Source organism: Dermochelys coriacea, chromosome 1, assembly GCF_009764565.3.
Source record: "Dermochelys coriacea isolate rDerCor1 chromosome 1, rDerCor1.pri.v4, whole genome shotgun sequence".
Lineage (NCBI taxonomy): Eukaryota > Metazoa > Chordata > Testudines > Dermochelyidae > Dermochelys > Dermochelys coriacea.
Window position 1 is genome coordinate 125,647,872 of NC_050068.2, and position 21,121 is coordinate 125,668,992.

General features: G+C 40.8%; 1 protein-coding gene across 2 annotated transcripts in view; it reads left to right on the top strand.

Moving 5' to 3' along the window:
• Positions 1-13,618, top strand: part of LOC119845380 (CD99 antigen-like) — a 36,280-nt gene extending 22,662 nt beyond the window's left edge. Inside the window, exons 4-9 of one of the 2 annotated variants that reach the window (XM_038377618.2) lie at positions 3,655-3,699; positions 4,617-4,670; positions 7,046-7,087; positions 7,650-7,760; positions 8,814-8,870; positions 11,098-13,618. In XM_038377618.2, the coding sequence (XP_038233546.1) occupies positions 3,655-3,699; positions 4,617-4,670; positions 7,046-7,087; positions 7,650-7,760; positions 8,814-8,870; positions 11,098-11,123 (335 nt within the window). In that variant the 3' untranslated portion in view covers positions 11,124-13,618. The remainder of the gene's footprint in view (positions 1-3,654; positions 3,700-4,616; positions 4,671-7,045; positions 7,088-7,649; positions 7,761-8,813; positions 8,871-11,097) is intronic. The other variant, XM_038377627.2, reaches the window with a different exon arrangement.
• The last annotated feature ends 7,503 nt before the right edge of the window (positions 13,619-21,121 follow it).

Sequence of the window (21,121 nt, forward strand, 5' to 3'; positions counted from 1 at the left end):
GAGGCTCAGCAGAATGCTAGTTCATCATTTAGCAGTAAGGTATTCCCTGGGAAATATCCCACCCTCTTCCATCCTCTGATTTCACCACCTCAGCCAAGCTTCACAATCATCATTGCTGTGGACAGTATTAAAATGTGTGTTTAAAACGTGTGTGTGTGTGTGTGTGTGTGTGTGTGTGTGCGTGTATTTAATATATATGGGGGGGGGAATTTCCCTGAAACCCAACCCCCCATATTTACATTAATTCTTATGGGGAAATTGGATTTGCTTAACATCGTTTCACTTAAAGTAGCAGTTTTTTCAGGAACATAACTACACATTAAGCAAGGAGTTACTGTAATAATGACTCTTTTAGGCTTTAGTCAGTGACATGGCAAAACTGAGATATTGGCTGGCAAATCTTTTGGTTATGTCATATGTACCTCAGTCTCCAGGGAACACATTTTTCTCTGACATCTGCTGAACCACCACATTGAAATTGTATTTTACTATATCTAAGGGTTAAACAGTGGCTTAACTAGCATGGTGGAATAGGAGCATAAGGACACCCTAACACCCTTTTGCTGGCTACCTGCATTGCAGATAGTGGGGAAAGCAGGCTACACAGAGCTGCTACTTCTCTCCCTCACGCAGGTGAGTGAGATGGGCAGAATATAGGCTTCACTCTCTCAACATGCTTGTTGGCATAACTATGCTGGGGATATATACTGCAACAAATACAGTGCAGTTACTGCCTCCCTGGAGTCAAGGGAGAAATCAGGAGCGACACTGAGACTGAGTCACAATCTCCCTCTTTTTTGCTTCTTTGGGGGTAGTGCAACAACACGCTGTCCCTTGCTCAGATGTTGGTCATGATCTAGTCCATAATTAGGAAAATAATAATTAGTCTTCAGAATATTCATTTAGATTTGTCAGTGAATTTAAAAAAAACTCCATTAAAAGCAGTTGCTTAAAAGCAAATGCACATGCAGCCTCACTGGGGTTTTGTACTAGCTAGCAAAATGGGACGAGCAGGATGGTCACAGCCCGAAGACTTGCTTGCAACCCATGAATTAGACTATAACAGGGATCGACAATCTTTGGCACGCGGCCCATCAGGGTAAACCCCGGGCTGGTTTGTTTACCTGCTACGTCCACAGGTTCGGCCAATCACAGCTCCCAGTGGCCGCAGTTCGCTGCTCCAGGCCAATGGGAGCTGCGAGAAGCAGCACGGGCTGAGGGATGTGCTGGTCGCCGCTTCCAACAGCCCCCATTGGCCTGGAACGGCAAACAGTGGCCAGTGGGAGCCACGATCAGCCGAACCTGCGGATGCGGCAGGTAAACAAACCGGCCCGGTCCACCAGGGGGCTTATCCTGGTGGGCTGCCTGCCAAAGGTTGATGATCCCTGGACTATAACAACACATAATAAATACCTAGCTCTTGTATATCGCTTGTTGTTGGTAGACCTCAAAAGTGCCTTGCAAAGGACAGCCATGTCATTTATCCCCATTCTACAGTTGTAGAAGGTGAGTGCTTGCTCCTTTGTAAAGCACTTTGAGGTCTACTCATGAAAAATGCTATATAATAGAATAATACTACTACTTATTATTGAGTTGTTAAAGCCTAGTACATGGGTTGCGGGCAAACCTTGTGGCTGTGACCACGCTACTCATCCCATTTTGCTAAATGGAAGGGGATCCTCAGAGGTAAGTAGGGAATCCTAATAAGTAGAACCATGGAATGTTAACCTTTATATTTTGTATACTAAAACCTTCATGATTAGAGTGTTCTGCAGTGGGCTGTGGGGGTTGCCTGGGCAAAACTCATTGCAAGATCAGGCCTAAAAGATATCCAAGGAACAACATAATGGCTTTTTAATATGGGGTGATGATGGCATTATATTGAGGTGAGTTAGAGCTTGTAAGACTGCTGGAAGAAGTGAATAGCAAGAGGGATTTGATTAAAGGGAGGTCAGTGCCATGCACAGAAATTGACGTAGTGGAATTTGGTATTGACGATCCATGAGTTTCTGCTGTTGAGTTAGAGGCCTCGTTTGAGTGCATTAATGGCTTTGGGTTTTTTTTTTTTTCCAAATGGCTTTTGATTAGTTGGCTTTAGGGATGTTTCATCAACTTATTTTCAGTAGATAGCACTAATTGACTTATATAGAACCATTCCTAGAAGTGGTTGTAATTTGAAAATATTACCTTTCTAATCGCTCCCTAGAAAGACTGGGGGAAAAAGATGCTCTTTACGCCAGGAAGTGGGAGTCTGTTGTCATAAAGGAAGGCTTTTCCTTTCCTCTGGGATAATCTCTTTGCAAAGTCTTTAATGTATTTCAGCTAAGTCACATTAGCAAACGGCAATATCTTTGCCACGCTCTCACTAGTGAAGTGGAACATAATTTGGTAGGTAGTGGCTGTTAACTCTTAAAATTGCTGAACAACACCTGTAAAAGTCAGTATCCCACTAGCTGTGCTTCAGCATTACTGGCAACTGTTTGGAAGGGGGAAGCTAGTCTGTGGGAACTAACAAACGGCACAGAATTCCAGAACTATAACAATGGTTGTTCCTTCAGTTTATTTAGTCTTAGAAGGGCCATGGTGTTATAGGAGGCCATTAATGCCTCTGTTAGAAGGCTCTTGATCAATTACGTGCAAATTTTGCAATCTGTAAAATTATTGGCTGGTTAGGATGCAGGCTCTTTATATGAAAAGTTTCTCAGGTTATATATACATCATGGATACACTTGTGAAGTTAAATCTTTAATTATGACTACATCAAAATGCTCAACCTTACTGTTCAAATTTCATGACATTTTAGTGCATTGGAGTGGCAAAGTAAATCACCATCTTTATTTATTTCCTTTTTTCTTTTACTGTTTCTTGTAAATGGGGGGGGGGGAAGTCTTAATTTTTATAGAATTGCCAGTCAGAACAGATGAACTAGTGGCCTCTATTAGTTAACTCATGTTTGTAGAATCAACTGTGTGTATATTGTTGTATGCAAAAGTACATGCTTCCATATGCATTTATGGCAGGGTGTGTGTGTGTGTGTGTGTGTGTGTGTGTGTGTGTGTGTGTGTGTGGTGTATAAAATGAGATGAGGTTGTCTTGGGGTCTTGCTAATTTTAAATGTTCATAACTAGAATGAACTCAAAATAAACTGATTTTCTTCTTCACATGGATTGATTTTTTTTTTTTGAGACTCTGAGATCTACAAAGCTGCTAGTCTGAAATAAATTCAGTTCCATAGTCTTAAAGTTGATGCATACTTGATGCTAGCTACTTAGTTTTAAAAATGCCGTGTTAGTGCTCAGGCCTGCTCCCCATTCTATTCAATGGGAGTTTTGCTATTGCCTTCAGTGGGACCAGGAGCAGGCCCTAAACTGCAGACGCAGAAATCGAAATGAGGTATGATAGTTGGAAATGTAAGGGTTCTCAAGAGATTTCTTATTTACAATCTTGAACACAGTGGATGAAATCAGCTGCCGTAATATTAGTAAACATAAGTTATGGAGGGGTTTTGTGGGGGAGGGGGAGGAAGACAGAGAAACATGGGAAAGATGGGGATGACACTCATAAGATTAGGTTATTCAGCTTATTTCTGCACTTTACTCATCTGCAATTTTAACTTTTTTTTCCCCCCCTCCCCCCAACAATATTTGTCAATAGATGACCACCCAAACCCTCAGCCTGGAAGCAAAGACAATACTGGTGGTAAGAATTTTGTAAATGTTTTAAATAGCATTTGTCAGCCGTTATACTCAGACCATTCTATTGACTTTTTTTTTTTTTTTAATGAACCATTCATCTTTAAATGATTTGGTACATCAAGGCATTTACTTCTGACTATGCAAATAATGAACTTGATGAACTTAGACAAGATGAAAGAACAGTTGAGAACGAAGAGAAAATGCTTGATTTTTGCAAACAAATCATGCAACAGCCTTAAAGTGACAGTAATAGAACAGGAGAGTCAGTTTCCTTTGCTCTCATTTTAAAAAAGAGAAAAGGTGAGCATGGGTCAATATTTGCATTTGAGTGCCTAGAGCAAGGCACCTAAATAAGTGCTCTAATTTATCCTCTCCCCACCTTGGCAAGATGAGTTCCCACAGATCTCATTCAAGTCAATGGGAACTGCAACGTTCTACTGCTATTCTGACCAAACTTGCTAATTGGTTGACAGGTTGTTTTTAGATCTCACATGCACATTTTGAAACTATTTTGTGTTAACCTGTAGCATATAGAATATGTTCTATGGAAATCACAAACTCCTAAAGTGTTTTGGATTTTGAAATTCTGATAATATAGCTGAATTTTTAATATACCTTTATGGGTGAGAGAGAAACTAGTGGAGGAGAGTAGTTCTGGCATTGCACTAAATTTGTTCTTGAGAGTCTACCTTAAACCTTGGATTCTGTCATATATGAAGTAAAACATAGTTTTCAGCATGTCACAGATAAATGTCTGACACACATGTTCCAAATAGTTATTTTTCAGATGGCTCAAGTTTCCTATCAGCTTATAGAAGCTAAGAGATCAAGGATGAACATGACCTAGTAGTTTAATGGAAGAGTCAAGATCAGATATAAACACTTAAAAAGAAAGGATAACCATTTTATTTACTCTTACAGGGAACTTTAAGGATGAAGACTTGCTTGATGGTAAACTTCCACCAGAAAAAAGGGGTAAGGTAATGTCCAATACTTCACAGTGAAACCCACTGCTATCTAATTTTTGCCATAGATTTTTGTGTCACAAACCGGTTAAAATGAGTTAGGAATGCTAGATTTTGTCCTGGTCTGTTTGAGGCATGGAAATTGTTATCTTCTAATTTAACCATTATGTACTTTGTTCATTCAGAAAAACTGATGATCCAAGGGGGTGGAATTGATTCAGGAACTCTAAACAATAGGTTTAAAACTACAATGATGTGAAAGTGGTACTTGTTTCAGTATTCACAGTGGGGAAAATTTCCAAATGCACCTCAGCACCATGTCTAGTGACTTAAGAGCTTACATCCTATTGATTTTCATTGAGATTTAGGTTACTAAAAGCCTAAGTCCCTTCTGAAAATAGGACTTAAGTGCTTTTGGAAGAAAAAATTCCCCAGCCATTGTTGAGAAGCTCTAGTGCCTTGCTTTCGGACAGAGACTTGAAATTTGGCATAGGAATAGCACTGGTGCCAGGAATGTGCATCTTGCTGTTCCCATGGGGAAAAAACCCACTGGTATTTGGCCAAGTTATAAGCCTTTGAAAAATCTGTTTGCACACTCTCAGTAGAGACTTTAGTTTGCAGTTAAATTTTCTTGAGAATCTCATGTGCAGAGAACATCAGCAGCCAAGGTCTTCAGTGGGTGAGCAGGACTTTCCCTGTGATTACTGCTCCCAACTGCTGTGGTTCTCAGTTCTGATACCTGGCACATGGAGACTCTCTCCTATCCTCTCTGTGCTGGCAGCAAGGATGAAGAAGCCACCTGACTTGAACAGAGGGGACAAGAGCTGGAGTCGGGGTGGGGAAGAAATAGTTTGGGACAACAAGCTATGGAGACTAGGAACTTGGGGGTAGGAGGAGAAGTAAGGTGTGGAAAAGAGACAGGACTGGGACAGGTTAGAGAGGATGGGGCAGAAGGGTCTGTGCCCGCTAGAGCACACACCTTCAGCACCTGAGATTCCTCAGTGTCAGCATTCCCTGCTTACAGAAGATATCTGTGAAACGCACTGGCAAAGAGTGTCTCCTCACCATCTGATGATTCGTCCAGAGAGAGGATGACATCTTACTACTGCTACCAGTTACTCCATTAGCTCAAATGGCAGAGGTTGTGTGGTGAATTTAAAGGTTCCAGCCTTTGTGGTGTCATCTGATGGAATTCACGTGTCAGCTTGCTTTTCAGATGCCTAGGAAATTATACACACAACCATGTTAAAAGAATATTAAGATTGCAAAGTCAATCATTCAAAAGTTAAGAAATACCAGAACTAAGGTTGCCTGTGCACTGTGATAGACTTCAATTGCACGGTCACATAGGATATCTGCATCATTCAGTGCAGAGGACGGGTGGCGCTCTGGGAATGAATCGGAGTTCCTAATGAATAGGGCTGTTACTTGTTACAGAAGTTGGAAGGTGTGTAGTGAATGAGGCAGGGGACTGCAAGAACGGAAAGGAAAGTCTGTGGTGGTTAAGGCAGTTGAATGCTGCAAAGGAGAACTGGATTCTATTGCTTCCTCTGCCACAGAGTTAAACCAAACTTTTCACAGGTGGTCACTAATTCTATTCATTTTCTAGGTTCCCAGCTTGAGACCCTGGGGCCTGATTTGGAGAGGTGCTGAGCACTTACAGCTGCAACTGAAGTCAGTGGGAGCTGTGGAGCTTTGAGCATAGAAAGTGCTATATAATGCTAAATATTCTGGCACTCAAAATTAGTATCCTTAATATCTGAGCCTCAGTTTCCCATCAGTACAATGGAGATGCTAATGCTGCCTTGCCACACAGAGCTGTTGTGAAACTAAGTTAATGTTTGTGAAACACTTAAATAATTTGGTGATAAGCACCACAGAAAATCCCATGAGGAAATCTAATAATTTTGTGTTTAAAGAAGAGTTTGAATGGTGTGCAGTAAATTAGGCCTGGGGGCTCTACATTGAACCATGAGAATAAGATAAAATATTGACTTAGCTACTCATTCCATGGGAACCATTCATACTATGCATTTGATGCAGGGTCCTGTAGAGAAAAATGGTCTGTGATTACGCAATGAATGAGTGTATCACAATAAATACACCCAAGGAGGTTGAATTAAGTTTGCACAGGCAACCCTAGGTCTGGCATTTCCTACTTTTGAGTGCTTGACTTTGCAACCTGAATAGTCTTTTAACATATTTTGTGTAATTTCTTTATTAGTTAAACTTGAAGTCTGTTTCCATTGTATTGACTTTGTTAATGTAGCATCCGGAGATAGTGGGTTATTTTGCATGATGCATTGACATAGAGCGTGGATTCTCATTGTGGTAAGGCTGTTCTCTAAAAAGTTCTTCTAGCAATGAAATTATTTGTTCTTACAGGTGAAGGTGATACCAATCCCAAGAGTGGAGGAGAGGCGGAGGGTAAATGCATGGATTTTCGTATATCTATTGTATCTGTACATCTTTAAAAAGTTAAACATCTAACATCAGGAATTCCTTTTATTGTCTGCAGGTTTAGAATTTTAATAGTGCTAATAAGCACTGGCGGTGCTTTTCAGCTTCAAAATATTATTCAAAATCTAGTATTTTTACTTCAAACAGCTTCATTCCTGACACTTTTTTTTTTTTTTTGAATACTTCTGAGGGTCAAACTGTGAGTTCTTAGAATAGAAAATGTGAACCTTGTACACAGCATTTCACAAGATTTAGATCAGAGTGCTCACTCGTTTTTGCATGAATGTACTTCAGATCATGTCTATCGCCATAATGGAATGCACTCATGCTGCTTAACATGATGAACTACTGAAAAATTATCTCTTCTAAATGTATGCTTGACTCTTCAAAATCCATGAAAAGAAGGCAGAATCAATGTTTAAGATTACTTAAATGTTAGTGTTGTTTGGAAACATTCAGAGTTTATATATCTTTTGAGAAAGAAGCCAAGTCTGTCCTCATATCTAGCAAAAAAATGTCTTGTTTATAGCCTCTCAGGGAGTGATACCTGGGATTATAAGTGCTGTGGTTGTAGCAGTTGTTGGAGCAGTATCTAGCTTCATTGCTTACCAGAAGAAGAAACTCTGTTTCAAAGCAAGCGGTAAGATTTTTAACTAGTTTTTCTCCTTTGTGATCTGTTGTAACTCTTAATTAGAAAGATTATAGGGAATTTAGTAATGAATATAAAACATATCAGCCAGTTTTAATGGCCCAATGCATTAGCAGTCATCATGAAGGAATAATTTATTTTAAGGGAGGCTTAAAACTAAGAAATCTGAGATGTTTTGGCAAAAAAAAAGGTGTTTTTTGTTTTTTTTTTTTTAAGTAGGAGGTCCCTCCCCCCATCCCATAGCCCAGAAAAAGCTGGACTGAGGACTCTCAAATGTTTCCAAAAATTCTCTACTTGCCAAAGAGAGAGCATGAGAGAGTTTACGCAACACTTTTGAGGGGAAAAATAGAAAATTAGAGGAAATGGGGAGTGGGGAGCGGAATGTTTACAGTGGAAACTGCCTTTCAACTTTAACAATAGAGTCACTATCTTGGCTTTGTAATGTCACTAGTGGGCCCAGGCTAACCCACACTTTGGGAATTATGAAGACTAGATACACAGCTGTTTCCCACACACTAGGCTCCTAATAACAGCACAGGAGAGTTTATTCTTTTTTGAGATGTTCATCTTCCCACCATTGGTTTCTATCCCTCTCTCCTCCCCCCACTGTCTTCCTAAACCAAGGATATGAAGGCCAGGATACAACATGAAAAGTCACACAGCACAAAACTTTCCCCCAAATAACTTGCAAGGGCAATAACACAGTTACTGGGTGCAACTTAATGCTTCATTTGGTCTTGGTGGCACTCTTCTTTCTTTTAGTTGTCTAGGCTATTGTAGGAGCTCTGAATTATGCACCTAAGCTTTCAGTGGCCATCCTCTGGAGAAGCCTCTCCAGAGGATGATCACTTTGCCACCTAGTCAGTGTAAGGAGGCTATACCCATCCATCAGTGGTTTCGCAGGCCTTACCTTTTTAAGTTGGTTTGCTACAGAGCATCCCTAGCCTCTCTCACATTTGCTCTTGTATCTGCCATTACCGGTCTTAGGTAAATGCAGGTAACACAAATGCCTGATGTCTTACAATGTTTATGTTTGTATCTCAGGAGATCAAGAGAATGTTAATATGGAAAGTCAGCAAGGAGCACATGCAGAGCCACCTGGTAAGAAAAGGATCTGGAGGGAAGAGCAGAATTTTTGGCAGGAATCTGTGTGGATTTGAGTCACAGAAATTAATCTCCTAAAGAGACTTATCACTTGCACTATACATTCTTGTAGTCAAGTGTTTATAACTGCAAGAGAAATTAATTCTGGACTGAAACAAGTTTCAAATTGAGTTTCATTTATATTAGATGATAAAAATGTAGAACTAAAGCAAACTAATAACCCTTTGCATTTTTTCTTTATGGTGGTTGGATGAAATACCTGTAATATTAAAATGTGTAAGGAAGTAGTGGGAATGTAAATGGGTATTATAATCAGAATTGTGAACTGAAAGAAAACAAAGCTGCTACTTTAAATCAATTATTTGAAAAATGATATGGAATGGTGGCTGGCTGGTATTTTTTTTTTTTTTTTTTTTTTTTTTTTTTTTTTTTTTTTTTTTTTTTTTTTTTTACTGGAATGTGTTGGGAGTCTGACTGGAGCCGTAGCTGTGCTGTCTGATACTAGACCAATAAAGTTGTGCCAGAGTTGGCATTAATAAAAGGGTAACAGTATTTGAACAAAGATGCAATTACATAAAAGCAAGCTGGAGGCAGGGAAAGTTAAACTGACTAGCATACTGTTATGCACCACAAAGAATCCTTTATAAAAGAGAAGCATAAAACAGCAAACTTATTTTTTTTTTGTCTGATCATGTCTGCTAAGAGTTTTTTCAGTGAGCTCCAACTCTGTAGTGCAATGCAGACATGACTGTTTAAAATGATAGGGAAATTGATGAGGTACTGCCAGAATAGGAAACCAGGCTCCAAGAAGCCCTAGAGAAATTTGGATTAGGGAATTGTTGAAGTGGTATAGCCAGAAAACAAACTTGTTTTTTGTCAGTTTCACCCCTTCTGACTGGCTAATGAAGGGATGAGTGGGAGTACTCAGCAAAGCACTGAAGTTTTGGAGAGGATTCTGCATGTACCATATGTTTGTTTGTGTTTTTTTTTTTTTAAAATGAAGTTCAGCCTCTCACAAGAGTGTAGGTTATGAGTAACTATACATGTCCTCCTGTGTGCTTAGTTTAAAACCAGTGTCAGAGCAGAACTAGGCCTTTTCTGCTTTTTAAAACTGGGCAAAGTTATTAGTTGTTACTCCAGTGCAGTCAGTTTGTCCCCACAGACTTATTAGCTGGTTCAAGATCTCTTGTATAAACTTTTCTGTAATATATTATCAGTTCTTTTATTAAAACTATAAAGCAGATACCTTTCTTTCCAACTGTTTCCTGAAGTTGAGAGTGCAGCTAGTTCTGGATATCCACCTCAAACTAGTTATTCTGACAAATGGTTTAAATACAGATATTAATTCTAGTCCTTTTAAAATTAATCTGGTTATATTAGCTCAAAAGAGGAGCAGATTTAAAATATCTAGATAGTCGTCATATTTTAGTTTAACTATCCCTTTGGCCATAGTGAGATATACTTTTATAAAATCCTGGATTAGGTTACCATTGTAAGCTAGATAAATATAATACTGTAAGAGCTCTGCAAAATTCAGGTTCATGTATGAGTTATAGACAGAGTAGGTTAAAAGTTTAAACTTTGTTTAGGATTCCTGGACTTGGTTGTGATATGCCACAATTGTTATAAAATTAGTGATATTTTTTTTTAGGGGTTTAATAAAACCCCACAAAACCAAAATCTTTGTATACATTGATATCTGACCATTTTCTCCTAGATGCTGGTGCAAGATGTTACATTCCAGTCTGAGTTTACTATAACTGCATATTGCATATATTATAACTGCATATTGCACAAATAAAGCTAAACTTCCCATGACCCAAAGTCACCCTTGTAGACACAATTTGTGCCTGCAAAAGTACGCCTTTTGTTTTGCATACACAGTGAATTGCAGGGGAAGTTCGTAGAAGTTGTATTTCTGAATACTTGACTGCAGTTGTAAATTAGGTAGCCATATATGTCACTAAAATTTATGTCTTCAGGTTACTCCTGGGTGCAAAAACATGCTGCCACCACTCTTTTTGGAAGCAGAATTCTGCTTACAGAGATCGGGCCTCAGCCCACCCCACTATATCAAATGCCTATTTATTTACTAAGATTAGAGTATTCACACTTTTAAAAGAATCACTGTTCTACAAGTTGGATTCTCGTATATTGATGGAGAATTGTACTAAGCTTGATTTGGTTATTTTATTTGTATATTTCTTTCTTTATTTTTCCCCAGTTCAGCGAACTCTTTTGCAGAAATAATCCAGGGAAACTCAAGGTGAAGAAAAGAACAGCAAAACTAGATAGAAAACCTGCATATCTGCCTGAAAAAACACAATGTAAACAGTAGGGGCTTGAGTTTCAAAATTGCATGGAAAAAAAATATAGTTCTGTTGAAATATCCTCAGAAAGGATGGGAGGGATGTTTTCAAATACCTGAGCATTTTTCTGTGGTTAGCCCTGTGCATCACAATGTTGCCCACTGACAGTTGGCCTTAAAATAGTGATGTTCTGAAACAACTTGTGCCTTTTAATTCTCAACTCTGCTCTTGTGGCAAGAACCATCACTGGTGTGTATCTGAACTGACTACTGTTATGGCTAGCCCCCTTTCCTTACCCCTTCAAAAAATCTGTAGATCTGTTAATGTACCATTACTCTGAAACAGCTCTAACATTGTAGAATTGTATGGGAACGTCTACACCACCCACCTCAGGGTGTCTCCCACCCTGGGTTGACAGATTTGGGTTAGTGAGGCTCACGCTAGTGCTCTTAAAAATAGCAGTGGAGGCAGAGCTTTGAAGTTGCAGCTCAGGCTAGTACTCTGTCTCTGGAGCTTAGAGAGGTGGGTGGGCTCCAAAACTGGAGCTCCCACCTAAGCTGTGACTTGTACACAGCTATTTTTAATGCGGTAGCACAAGTCCCAGGAGCCCAACTGTGTTGACCAGGATTGGGAGGCTCGCTGCTGTGTGCTGCCTATGCTTACCCTAAATTGGGTAATCATACCAGTGAAGACACCCTTACAGTTCACTTGAAAGTGAAGTTTAAAAAAAAAAAAAAATTCTAGTAAATTTTACATTTTGTGGGCACCTGAATGCAAATTGTTACATAGGTTAAAAAAGTAGCCATGTCATCTGAAATATTTGACCAAATGAGTGAGAGTGAGTGTGTGTGTGTGTGTGTGTGTGTGTGTATTTGACAATAGTCTGTGCAGCTGCCTGGATCAGCTAGCAGGAAGGAGGTACTTGTATCTATCCTCTAAGGAAAAAAAAAGATTTTTTTTTTTTTTCATTTTTCTTCATTATGTCTGTCTGGTACAGATCCAGAAAGCCCCAGTGTGCTTTAGTGCATCCCTCAGAGTCTCAAAGTTGCTTTTCATACCAATTAACTAAAATTGAGCTGATCAAAAAAGGAAAAGCCTGACTTACAAATCAGAACCCTACATTGACTGCTCTTCATTTGGCTGGGAGTTTTTCTGGTGTTTGTGAGTATTCAAACAGCTGCCAGGAATTAATTTGTATGCAAGTTGGGATTGACAGACATTTCCATAACTGCTCACCTGAAAGCTTTAACAGGTCATTATTTACAGTTTTGCTTTTGAAAGGTTGGTCATCCCGTCAGAAAGCAGAAACAATACAACTAACTATGTGGTAACTCTGCAATGTGGATAATCAAGAGCACTCCACACTAGGGTGACCAGATAGCAACTATGAAAAAACGGGACAGGGAGTGGGGGGTAATAGGCGCCTATATAAGAAAAAGTCCCCAAAAATGGGACTGTCCCTTTAAAAGCAGGACATCTGGTCACCCTACTCTAAACAGAATTCCTAAAAATTACTGTCCACACGATTCAGCAGAAAAGAGCCTCAGTCCTGCAGCTAATAGCACACAGGGGCTGCTGCACTTGTATGGAGCCCCAGTAATGTCAGTGGTGTTCCATACAAGCAGAGCAGTCTGCTTACATGCTGTCATTGAAGGATTGGGGCTTAGATTTGTAACTAATACTGGTTACAATGAATAGTTTGACCAGCTGTACCGAGGAGATTTTGTTTGTAATATATGTTCAGTTTTTGTGCAATTTTACAAAACACTGAGACGATTTTACTTAAAAGTGCATCAGGTGAGAATCTGGAGAATTTCAGTAATTCATACAGTAAACAAATGAACCTTTTTACATAAGGTTATAATGTGGACTAGCACAGACTTTTTTCCTGCCAAAACCTGCAAATCTCTGCATTCAAATATTAATGCATCTAATGAGAACTCATTTTAAAGAGAACATGTACATGTTGTTTTAGGAAGTTGATGACAAAGAGCTTTAAATGTTTTTTGTTTTTGTTTTTTTTTGTTTTTTTGTTTTTTTAAATTTATGAAACTCATTGGTAAACCAGTTTTCCCCATTACTCTATTTTTTCCTGGATTAAAATGTTAAAACATGCAAGTGTGTTGTTGATGGAAAAGTTACTATATTGCATGTGAGATTCTTTGACTGTAAATCATTAAACTAATGAAATGCCTTACTTGCCTTCACCAACAAATGTATTTCATATGTATCATTGTCAAGTGTCAAGCACACTGAAAAATGCCAATAGCTGTTCTGGGGTTCTTTAAACAAGCTTTCAATTAATTAGGATTGTGGATCCTTCTTTCAATTTCTCAAACCTCTTAAGAATTGGTCATTAAAACCTCAGACTATTAACATTGTGCCTTTTTTTTTTAATAAACATTTGTAAAGTTACTTTGCTTAAGTATCTTAAAATGGACTCCAGTTTGTTTTCGACTTAAAGAAATAATGTTAACTCTACTTCTGTGTTTGGATGTTCTAGGAAAAAAAGAAGTTGGAGGCGAGAAGGGAGTGGTCTACAAACACGTTAGTTTACCTTTTGTCCTAAAGAGTTTTAGATTTATTTTGAAAACATCTAAACATACAACAATACATGTGTGTAATTTTAAGTAAACTGTGGGGAAAAGAAGTACTTGCCTATTTTTGTCTAGTGTGCAATGGATTGGAGAACAGACTGCAGGATTTGATTGTGGCTGATTCATATGCACTCAAATTTCTGTAGGTTTGTTTATATTAGAGCAATTTATTAAAACATTGTTTCTGTGTTTCCAGTTAGGCAAACAAAGACTAGTGGACTATTTCAGTTTTGCCAGGTTGAAGATGTTCTCCAACCTAATGCCATTGCAGCCCCTCCTAACAGTAGTTACTGCAATGATACCTGTACCACTTTTAATCCCAGCATTTGAATGAGGAGTTCATTGAAACTGAAATGAGTGAGAACATGGGAGAGGTTCCAAGTAATATTGTTTTAACAATAGTAAACTTACTGAGTACCTCAGCTTTGGAGGATGCAAACTGATATGTGAAATTTGAGCACAGAGAAGACTAGTTCCACCACCGTTTCAGCTGCATCATATAGCACTATTTGAGTGGAAAGTCTGACTGTCTTAAAGCAGATGTTTTAATTTTGCACCCTGCTCCATCCCACACACTGCTCTGTGCTTGTTTGGTTTGTGGCTTTACGGACTAGAAGTATGGGACAGGGAAGAAATGTGGCACATTGCATATTTGTGATACTACAGGAATATCTCAGTGTCACTATTGACAGCCAGAGAGGAAAGGCAAAAAAAAGAAACCCTTAAAGGCTTGAAAACTCCCTGATGCCATTCTGTAATGTGTGACCAAGGAGCTGATGTCATGATAGAGGTCCCTGTCAGCCACAAGGTGACTGTGGGATCAAGTGTCCTTACGTGGCCCCCATAAAGCTGTTAGACCAAAATTTTCAAACTTGAGTGGCTGAAGGAAGGCACCTAAATATAGTCACTTGGTTTTGCAAATTTTAGCCATAGTGCTTAAGTTTCCCACTATCAAACTAATTCTGCAGGCAAAGCTTTTAACATCAAAAAAGAGTAAAACTAGCATTAAACACCACCCGCCTGTCCTTCAGAATGCTTTGCACTTGACCATTTGTTTCCCTGCATAATGGCTTGTCTCATTTCCTACTTAAATCCCTACCTAATTTCTATATTGGGTCTTAATCAGTCTGGTACCTGAGGATGGAGTACCAGTCTTCAGCTCCCTTAAGCGTCTCCTCTCCTAGCCAAAGCAATTGCCAGTTCAACCTTGCAAGAGATCTTCAGTACGGCAACAAAAGAAGTTTAATTATCATTAAACTATCCAGAGATGAAAAACCTTTTGGGATGCAAAAAACTGTGATCTCTCTCTCTCTCTCTCTCTCTCTCTCTCCCTCTCCCCCAAGTCTTCACCCTCTTACTGTTTCACTCAGGCTTACCTTCTGGCTGCATCATTCCATGTTATCTTAATATGCCCAATCCTTTTCATACAAGAAGATATTATCCCTAAATCTCTCAAGCTTTACTAGCATGAGTTTGTGATCAGTTATCACCAAGCTATTGTAATATCAAACAGGAAAGCCCAGTTGGCCCATCTAGTCAAAGAAACACTTCAGGATAATAATAGTTTGACAAGATTTTCACACATTGGCATTGATGCCTAGTGCTTTTACCCCATTATCATCCATGAGAGCTGAACAGCATGACAATTTGAAGGGCACAGAAACTTTTGGAAAACTATCTTTGACCCCTTTTTTTTTTTAATCCCATAATTCCCACTATTGGCTATTTTAAAAACTATGCCTAGTTTAAATGTTTCTGAACATTAACTTTTAATGTAAACTTTGATATAACATGGGTCAGTGCAACCACTTTGAACTGAATTACATTTTATTTTTTAAAGTCAGTTTTCATTCCTGCTGTCAAATCCTTTAGCAACTGCCTGGGTGCTAACTGAACTCTGTATGCCATGGGAAAGACATCAAGATGGGGGAAAAAAGGAGACCAACAATAGGAAGGAGGTAAGTAACAGTGTATGAAATTTAGAGGAAAGGAAAAACAGCTGTGGAGGAAGGAAAAAATAATGCTGGTGACAATATTACAGAAGAAAGTTGATGAAAGGACAAATGGGAATAGGAGGAAAAGAGAATTTGAGTTTGAAAATGCATGTCCAGTTCAACCTTTAGCATTTGAAAAAATACTTTGAGATCTACTGATGGAAAATGCTTATAAGAGCTGTGTATTGTTGCACTATTGTAAAAAGGCTAATAGGGCCAAGCAACATTACTTATTAACTTTTCCTTCTTTAAGGAGTTGTACTTATTTCTTTTATGCATTTCAGGCAATGTAGAAAGAAAAACTTATGGGGGACTTCAGTTTGGGAGACATGCTGGAGGACTCATGTAGCCAGTAGGGAAATATCATTATGCTTTGGTTTTTTACAAAAACAAATGTCTCTAACACACAAGGTATTGCACCACGATAATGTGTCTGTTACACCTCTTTATGATGGAGAAAGATTAGTGACAGAAATTTAAATTGGTAGGTTGCATAGGGACCAATTATCGTGACCTGATTACATTCAATATGGGCAAATAGAGCACAGTCCAACCAGTAATTTATATACTTGGTGCTTCAAAAGAGCTAACTTCCCAAAGCTGAGGGATTCAGTTGTTTTAAAGAATAGGAATTAATTAATGCCAGTGCACACAGTTTTATGGAAAATAGGTCTTGTCATGCAAACCTGACTTCATTCTTTAAGACTACAAGTTTGGTTGATAAAGGTAATTGCGTAGATGTAATATACTTGAACCGTTGTACCCAAAGACATTCTGGTTTTAAAAAATAAGAAATTATACATATCAATAGAGCACATGTTAAACGGATTAAGAACTGTTTAATCTAAAAAATTAGTCAATGGGGAAACAACACTGAATGAAGATATTTATAGGGGGATTCCACAGTGGGTGGTACAAGGCCTGATGCTAATCAAAATTTTCATCAATGATCTGGAAGTAAATATAAAACTTGTGGAGGACACAAAGACTGGCAGAGTGGTAAATAATGATGAGAGGGCAGTCATACAGAACTATAAGCATTTCTTGGTAAATTGGCCATTCAAACAAATTGTGTTTTTAATACAGCCAAATACTTATACATCTAGAAACAAGGAAGGCAGGCCATGCTTACAGAATGGGGGCACTGTATACCAGAAAGCAGGATATTGGAAAAAACTGGAGAGGGTGCAGAAAAGAGCACCAAAAATGACTCGAGGGCTGCAGAAAATGGTTTACAGTGAGATTGAGCTCTTTAAATCTGTTTGCCAAGAAGAATATTGAGAGGTGATATGATTAAGATGTATAAGTAGCTTCATGGGGAGAGAACCTAGTGGAGAAAGTCCCTAACAAGAACCAGTGGTTGGAAGTTGAAGCCAAACAAACCTCAATGCAGAAGTAAGGCACAAGTTTTTAATAGGGAAGGTGGAACAAACTACCAAAGTAAGTGATGGATATTCCATTTATTGTCTTCAAATCAAGACTGGATGCTTTACCCAAATACAGGCTCAGCCTCAGGGTAACTGAGTGAGAGTTAATGGCCTGCAATATACAGAAGATCAGATTAGATGATCTAATGCCCCCTTTTGGCCTTAAACTCTATGAAACTATATACAGTCCAGGTATGATAGTTCCTATTATAGTGTGTGTGTACACATGCATACACCAGGGGGCCAAATTCAGAGATCATTGCAAAATGCTCTCACACCTTCCAATCCCTTCAACTTGTAAATTGGATCTGTTTAATCTGCCTTTGTACTAATGTATACTACCGAATCATCTCTGAAGAGGATTAATCAACCAACTAAGTGGCCACATGAGAGAGAGAGAGTAAGAAAAACAGGAGAATGTATCGAGGTATTAGTGAAAATACTTCAGTTTTTATGACCAAAAATGTTCATTGTATTATAGGAAGCAATTGGAGGAATGGCCCAATTGCGCTCCCTAGAATTCTGATAGGGATCCATTGAGCAATGCAAATAGAGCAATAAAACAGGTATATGGCTCTAGTGGGGTAAGGCCTAACTTGGCTTCAGGAGTTGAAGATGATATGATTGTGACAAGGGTGTGACTGCCACTCTCCCCACTTCAAGCTTCTCCAATCTAACACGCTTATTTACAAAATACTTGATATGATATGGAGAACACAGATTTAAATGAAATGTGGGAACCATTTTTAAATTATATCAAGAAAAGAGTGTACATACAAAAAGTGCGATGGGCCACCATGTACACCACATGTACATGCACATCAGTTTATTCAGAGAATCGAAGGACTGGAAGGGACCCTGAGAGGTCATCTAGTCCAGTCCCCTGTACTCATGGCAAGACTAAGTATTATCTCTAGACCATCCCTGGCAGGTGTTTGTCTAACTTGCTCTTAATCTCCAATGATGGAGATTCCACTATCTCCCAAGGCAATTTATTCTAGTGTTTAACTACCGTGACAGGAAATTTTTTCTAATGTCTAACCTAAATGTGCCTTGGTGCAATTTAAGCCCCTTGCTTCTTGTCCTATCCTCAGAGGTTAAAGAAAACAAATTTTCTTCTGCTTTCTTGTAACAACTTGTTATGTACTTGAAAACTGTTATGTCTCCTTGCAGTCTTTTATTCTCCAGAGTAAACAAACCCAAATTTTTCAATCTTCTCTCATAGTCCATGTTTTCTAGATCTTTAATAATTTTTGTTGCTCTCCTCTGGACTTTTTTCAATCTGTTCACATCTTATTGAGTTAGAAAACAAGGTTTACAGGGAATCTACTTCTATTCTCGCATTTATTCATCATCTGCTTTTAGGCTAAGGTTTGAAAAGGAAAAATGATTAAATCTTAATTTTTTTAAAAGAAAATACTTTATATGTTCAAAGCACTGTACAGCTGTTAATCCCCCTGGGAGGAAGGCACACACTTTTATCGCCTATTTACAGAGGAGTAACTGAAACCAAAAAGACACACACCCAGATGCTCAAAGGAATTTAGGTGACTATCATGGATTTCAATGGGACTTGGGTGCCTAAAAACTTGAGGATACTGGGGATTTACCCACGGGTACCCACTGCATTAGTAGAAGAGGTGGGATTAGTACTCGGGACATCCTGACTCCCAACACCGCTCATTGCTTCAGCCTACATTTTGTAAAATGCTTTACCATATCAAATGACGAATTTGCTAGTGTTTTGTGTTCAGCAGAGATGTGGATCTAAAATAGTTTTCTCACATAAGAAAACTTGCGCCAATATGAAGAGAGGGAAGATATGGTAGATACAGAAAAGCCACTGTGAGGGGGCAAGACCAGATGATTATAGAAAAGTAGCCCTTTTGGGATCTGGGAAGTGGGCGGCCGAAGCCCATCCACTGCTAAAGGATCCCCCCCAGCCTAAAAGGGAGATCCACAGGACCTAGATGCCCAAAAAACTCCGGGGGACAACTAATAAAATAACAGGAATAGGAGTGCGGTCAAAGGGTCAAACGAAGGAAACCGGACGGGGACACTGAGCAGAGAACCCCAGACAGCGCCCACTGCTCCTCAAAGGCGTCAAGGGAGTGACAGGACGCTGCCCACAGGAACTCTGCCCGGATACGTGAACGGACCGAGGATCGGAAATAGGCCCCACATTCACAGGAGACTCCATCGGCCAACCTCCTCACTCTGGTTTTGTAGATGGCCATTTTAGCTAGGGCCAGGAGGAGGTTGACCAGGAGATCCCGTGACTTTGTAGGGCCACGGATAAGGAGTGCATAAATGAGAAGGTGAGGGGAGAAGTGCAACCAAAAATGTAATAAGATATTGGTGAGGAGCCGGAATAGGGGCTGCAGCCTGGCACACTCCAGGTAGACATGTGCCAGGGTATCCCTCACGCCGCAAAAGGGGCAGGTGTCTGGAATTGTGGTGAAACGCGCCAAATACACGCCCATGCTCACGGCTCCGTGAAGGAGCCGCCAACTGACATCCCCGGCGGGCTTTGGGACTAAGATGGAATATAGGCTGGCCCACTGGGGCTCTTCACCCTCCAAAGGTGGCATGAGGTCCCGCCATTTTGTATCAGGGCGGGACACGAGAGTGCGGGCGTGAGGGGTGTGGAGCACGAGCGTGTAGAGATGTTTTCTTGGCGCGGTCTGAAAGCAGACCAGCTGCATCTTGTACAGCCAGCTTCCAGTGAAGGGGTGAAGGGATCGGTTGGGTCCACGGGGCAGGGATCCAATTAAAAGGTCCGGCGGGCCTGGGGTAGTGGGTGAGCGGGGCATGCCCTCGTGCAGGACCCGGTCGAGATAAACCCGAGCAGCGGGCGGCAAAGCGGCCTTCACCTCCTGAAGTATGCGCCGGGGAGTACAAGGTCTGGAAAGCCCCATGCGCTGAGCGAAGGTTAGGGGATCCAGTCAGTCTCCCCGGTCATAGTCCAGGAGGTCTCCGACTCCTGTGACCTCTGCCAGGACCAAACTCTGGCGCACCGAGCGGGACTCCGCCACCTGCAAACAGAGCTGGGGCTTGTGTAGCAGGGGCTCTGCGAGGAGATCTGCCCCCTCGGTGGCCGCCACGGACCTGGTCGTTGTAAAGAGTTTCCAGGTCCGGAGGAGGTCCTGGTAGAAGACCGGCAGCCCGGAGAGGTCTCGCGGAAGACCTCTCGGATGGAGATAAAGGAGCTGCCGGTCGTATCGGAGCCCTCGGAAGCGGCGCAGGAAGGCATGCGCCAGTATGCTCCACGCCGGACTACCTGCACCATAAAGGAGCCTCTGCAGGGTCTGGAGGCGGAAGACATGGACCTGAGTAAGCAGACATTTGAGGCCCTGCCCTCCCTCCTCCACAGGTAGATGGAGAACCCCTGCAGGGACCCAGTGCGGTCCTGACCAAAAGAACTCCAGCATCGATGTCCGCAGGTTGGTCAGGAAAGCCGGGGCCGGGACCGGGGTGTTGAGCAGGTACCAGAGCATGGACAGGACTAGTTGATTAAGCACTAACGCTCTCCCTCGAAGGGAGAGGCACCGGAGTAGTCCTGTCCATTTCCGGAGCCGCTCTATCACCCCGCCCTCTAAATTCTGCCAGTTCTCCGGCGGAGAGGGATGCGTGGCAGAAAGGTAAACGCCCAGATAGAGCAGCGGACCCGTGCTCCACCGGATGGCTTGAAGCGCGGGTGGGCGGGGGCTCGCCTGCCGCCAGTCCCCTACCACCAAGCCAGAGCTCTTGACCCAGTGGACCCGCGCAGAGGAGGCTGCTGAATAGATGGCCTGGCAAGCCTCCACTCGCACCAAGTCGCCCGGGTCCTGGACCATGAGGAGCACGTCATCAGCGTACGCCGACAGGACCAGCCGCAGCTCCGGCTCCCTCAGCACCAACCCTGTCAACCTCCTTCGGAGG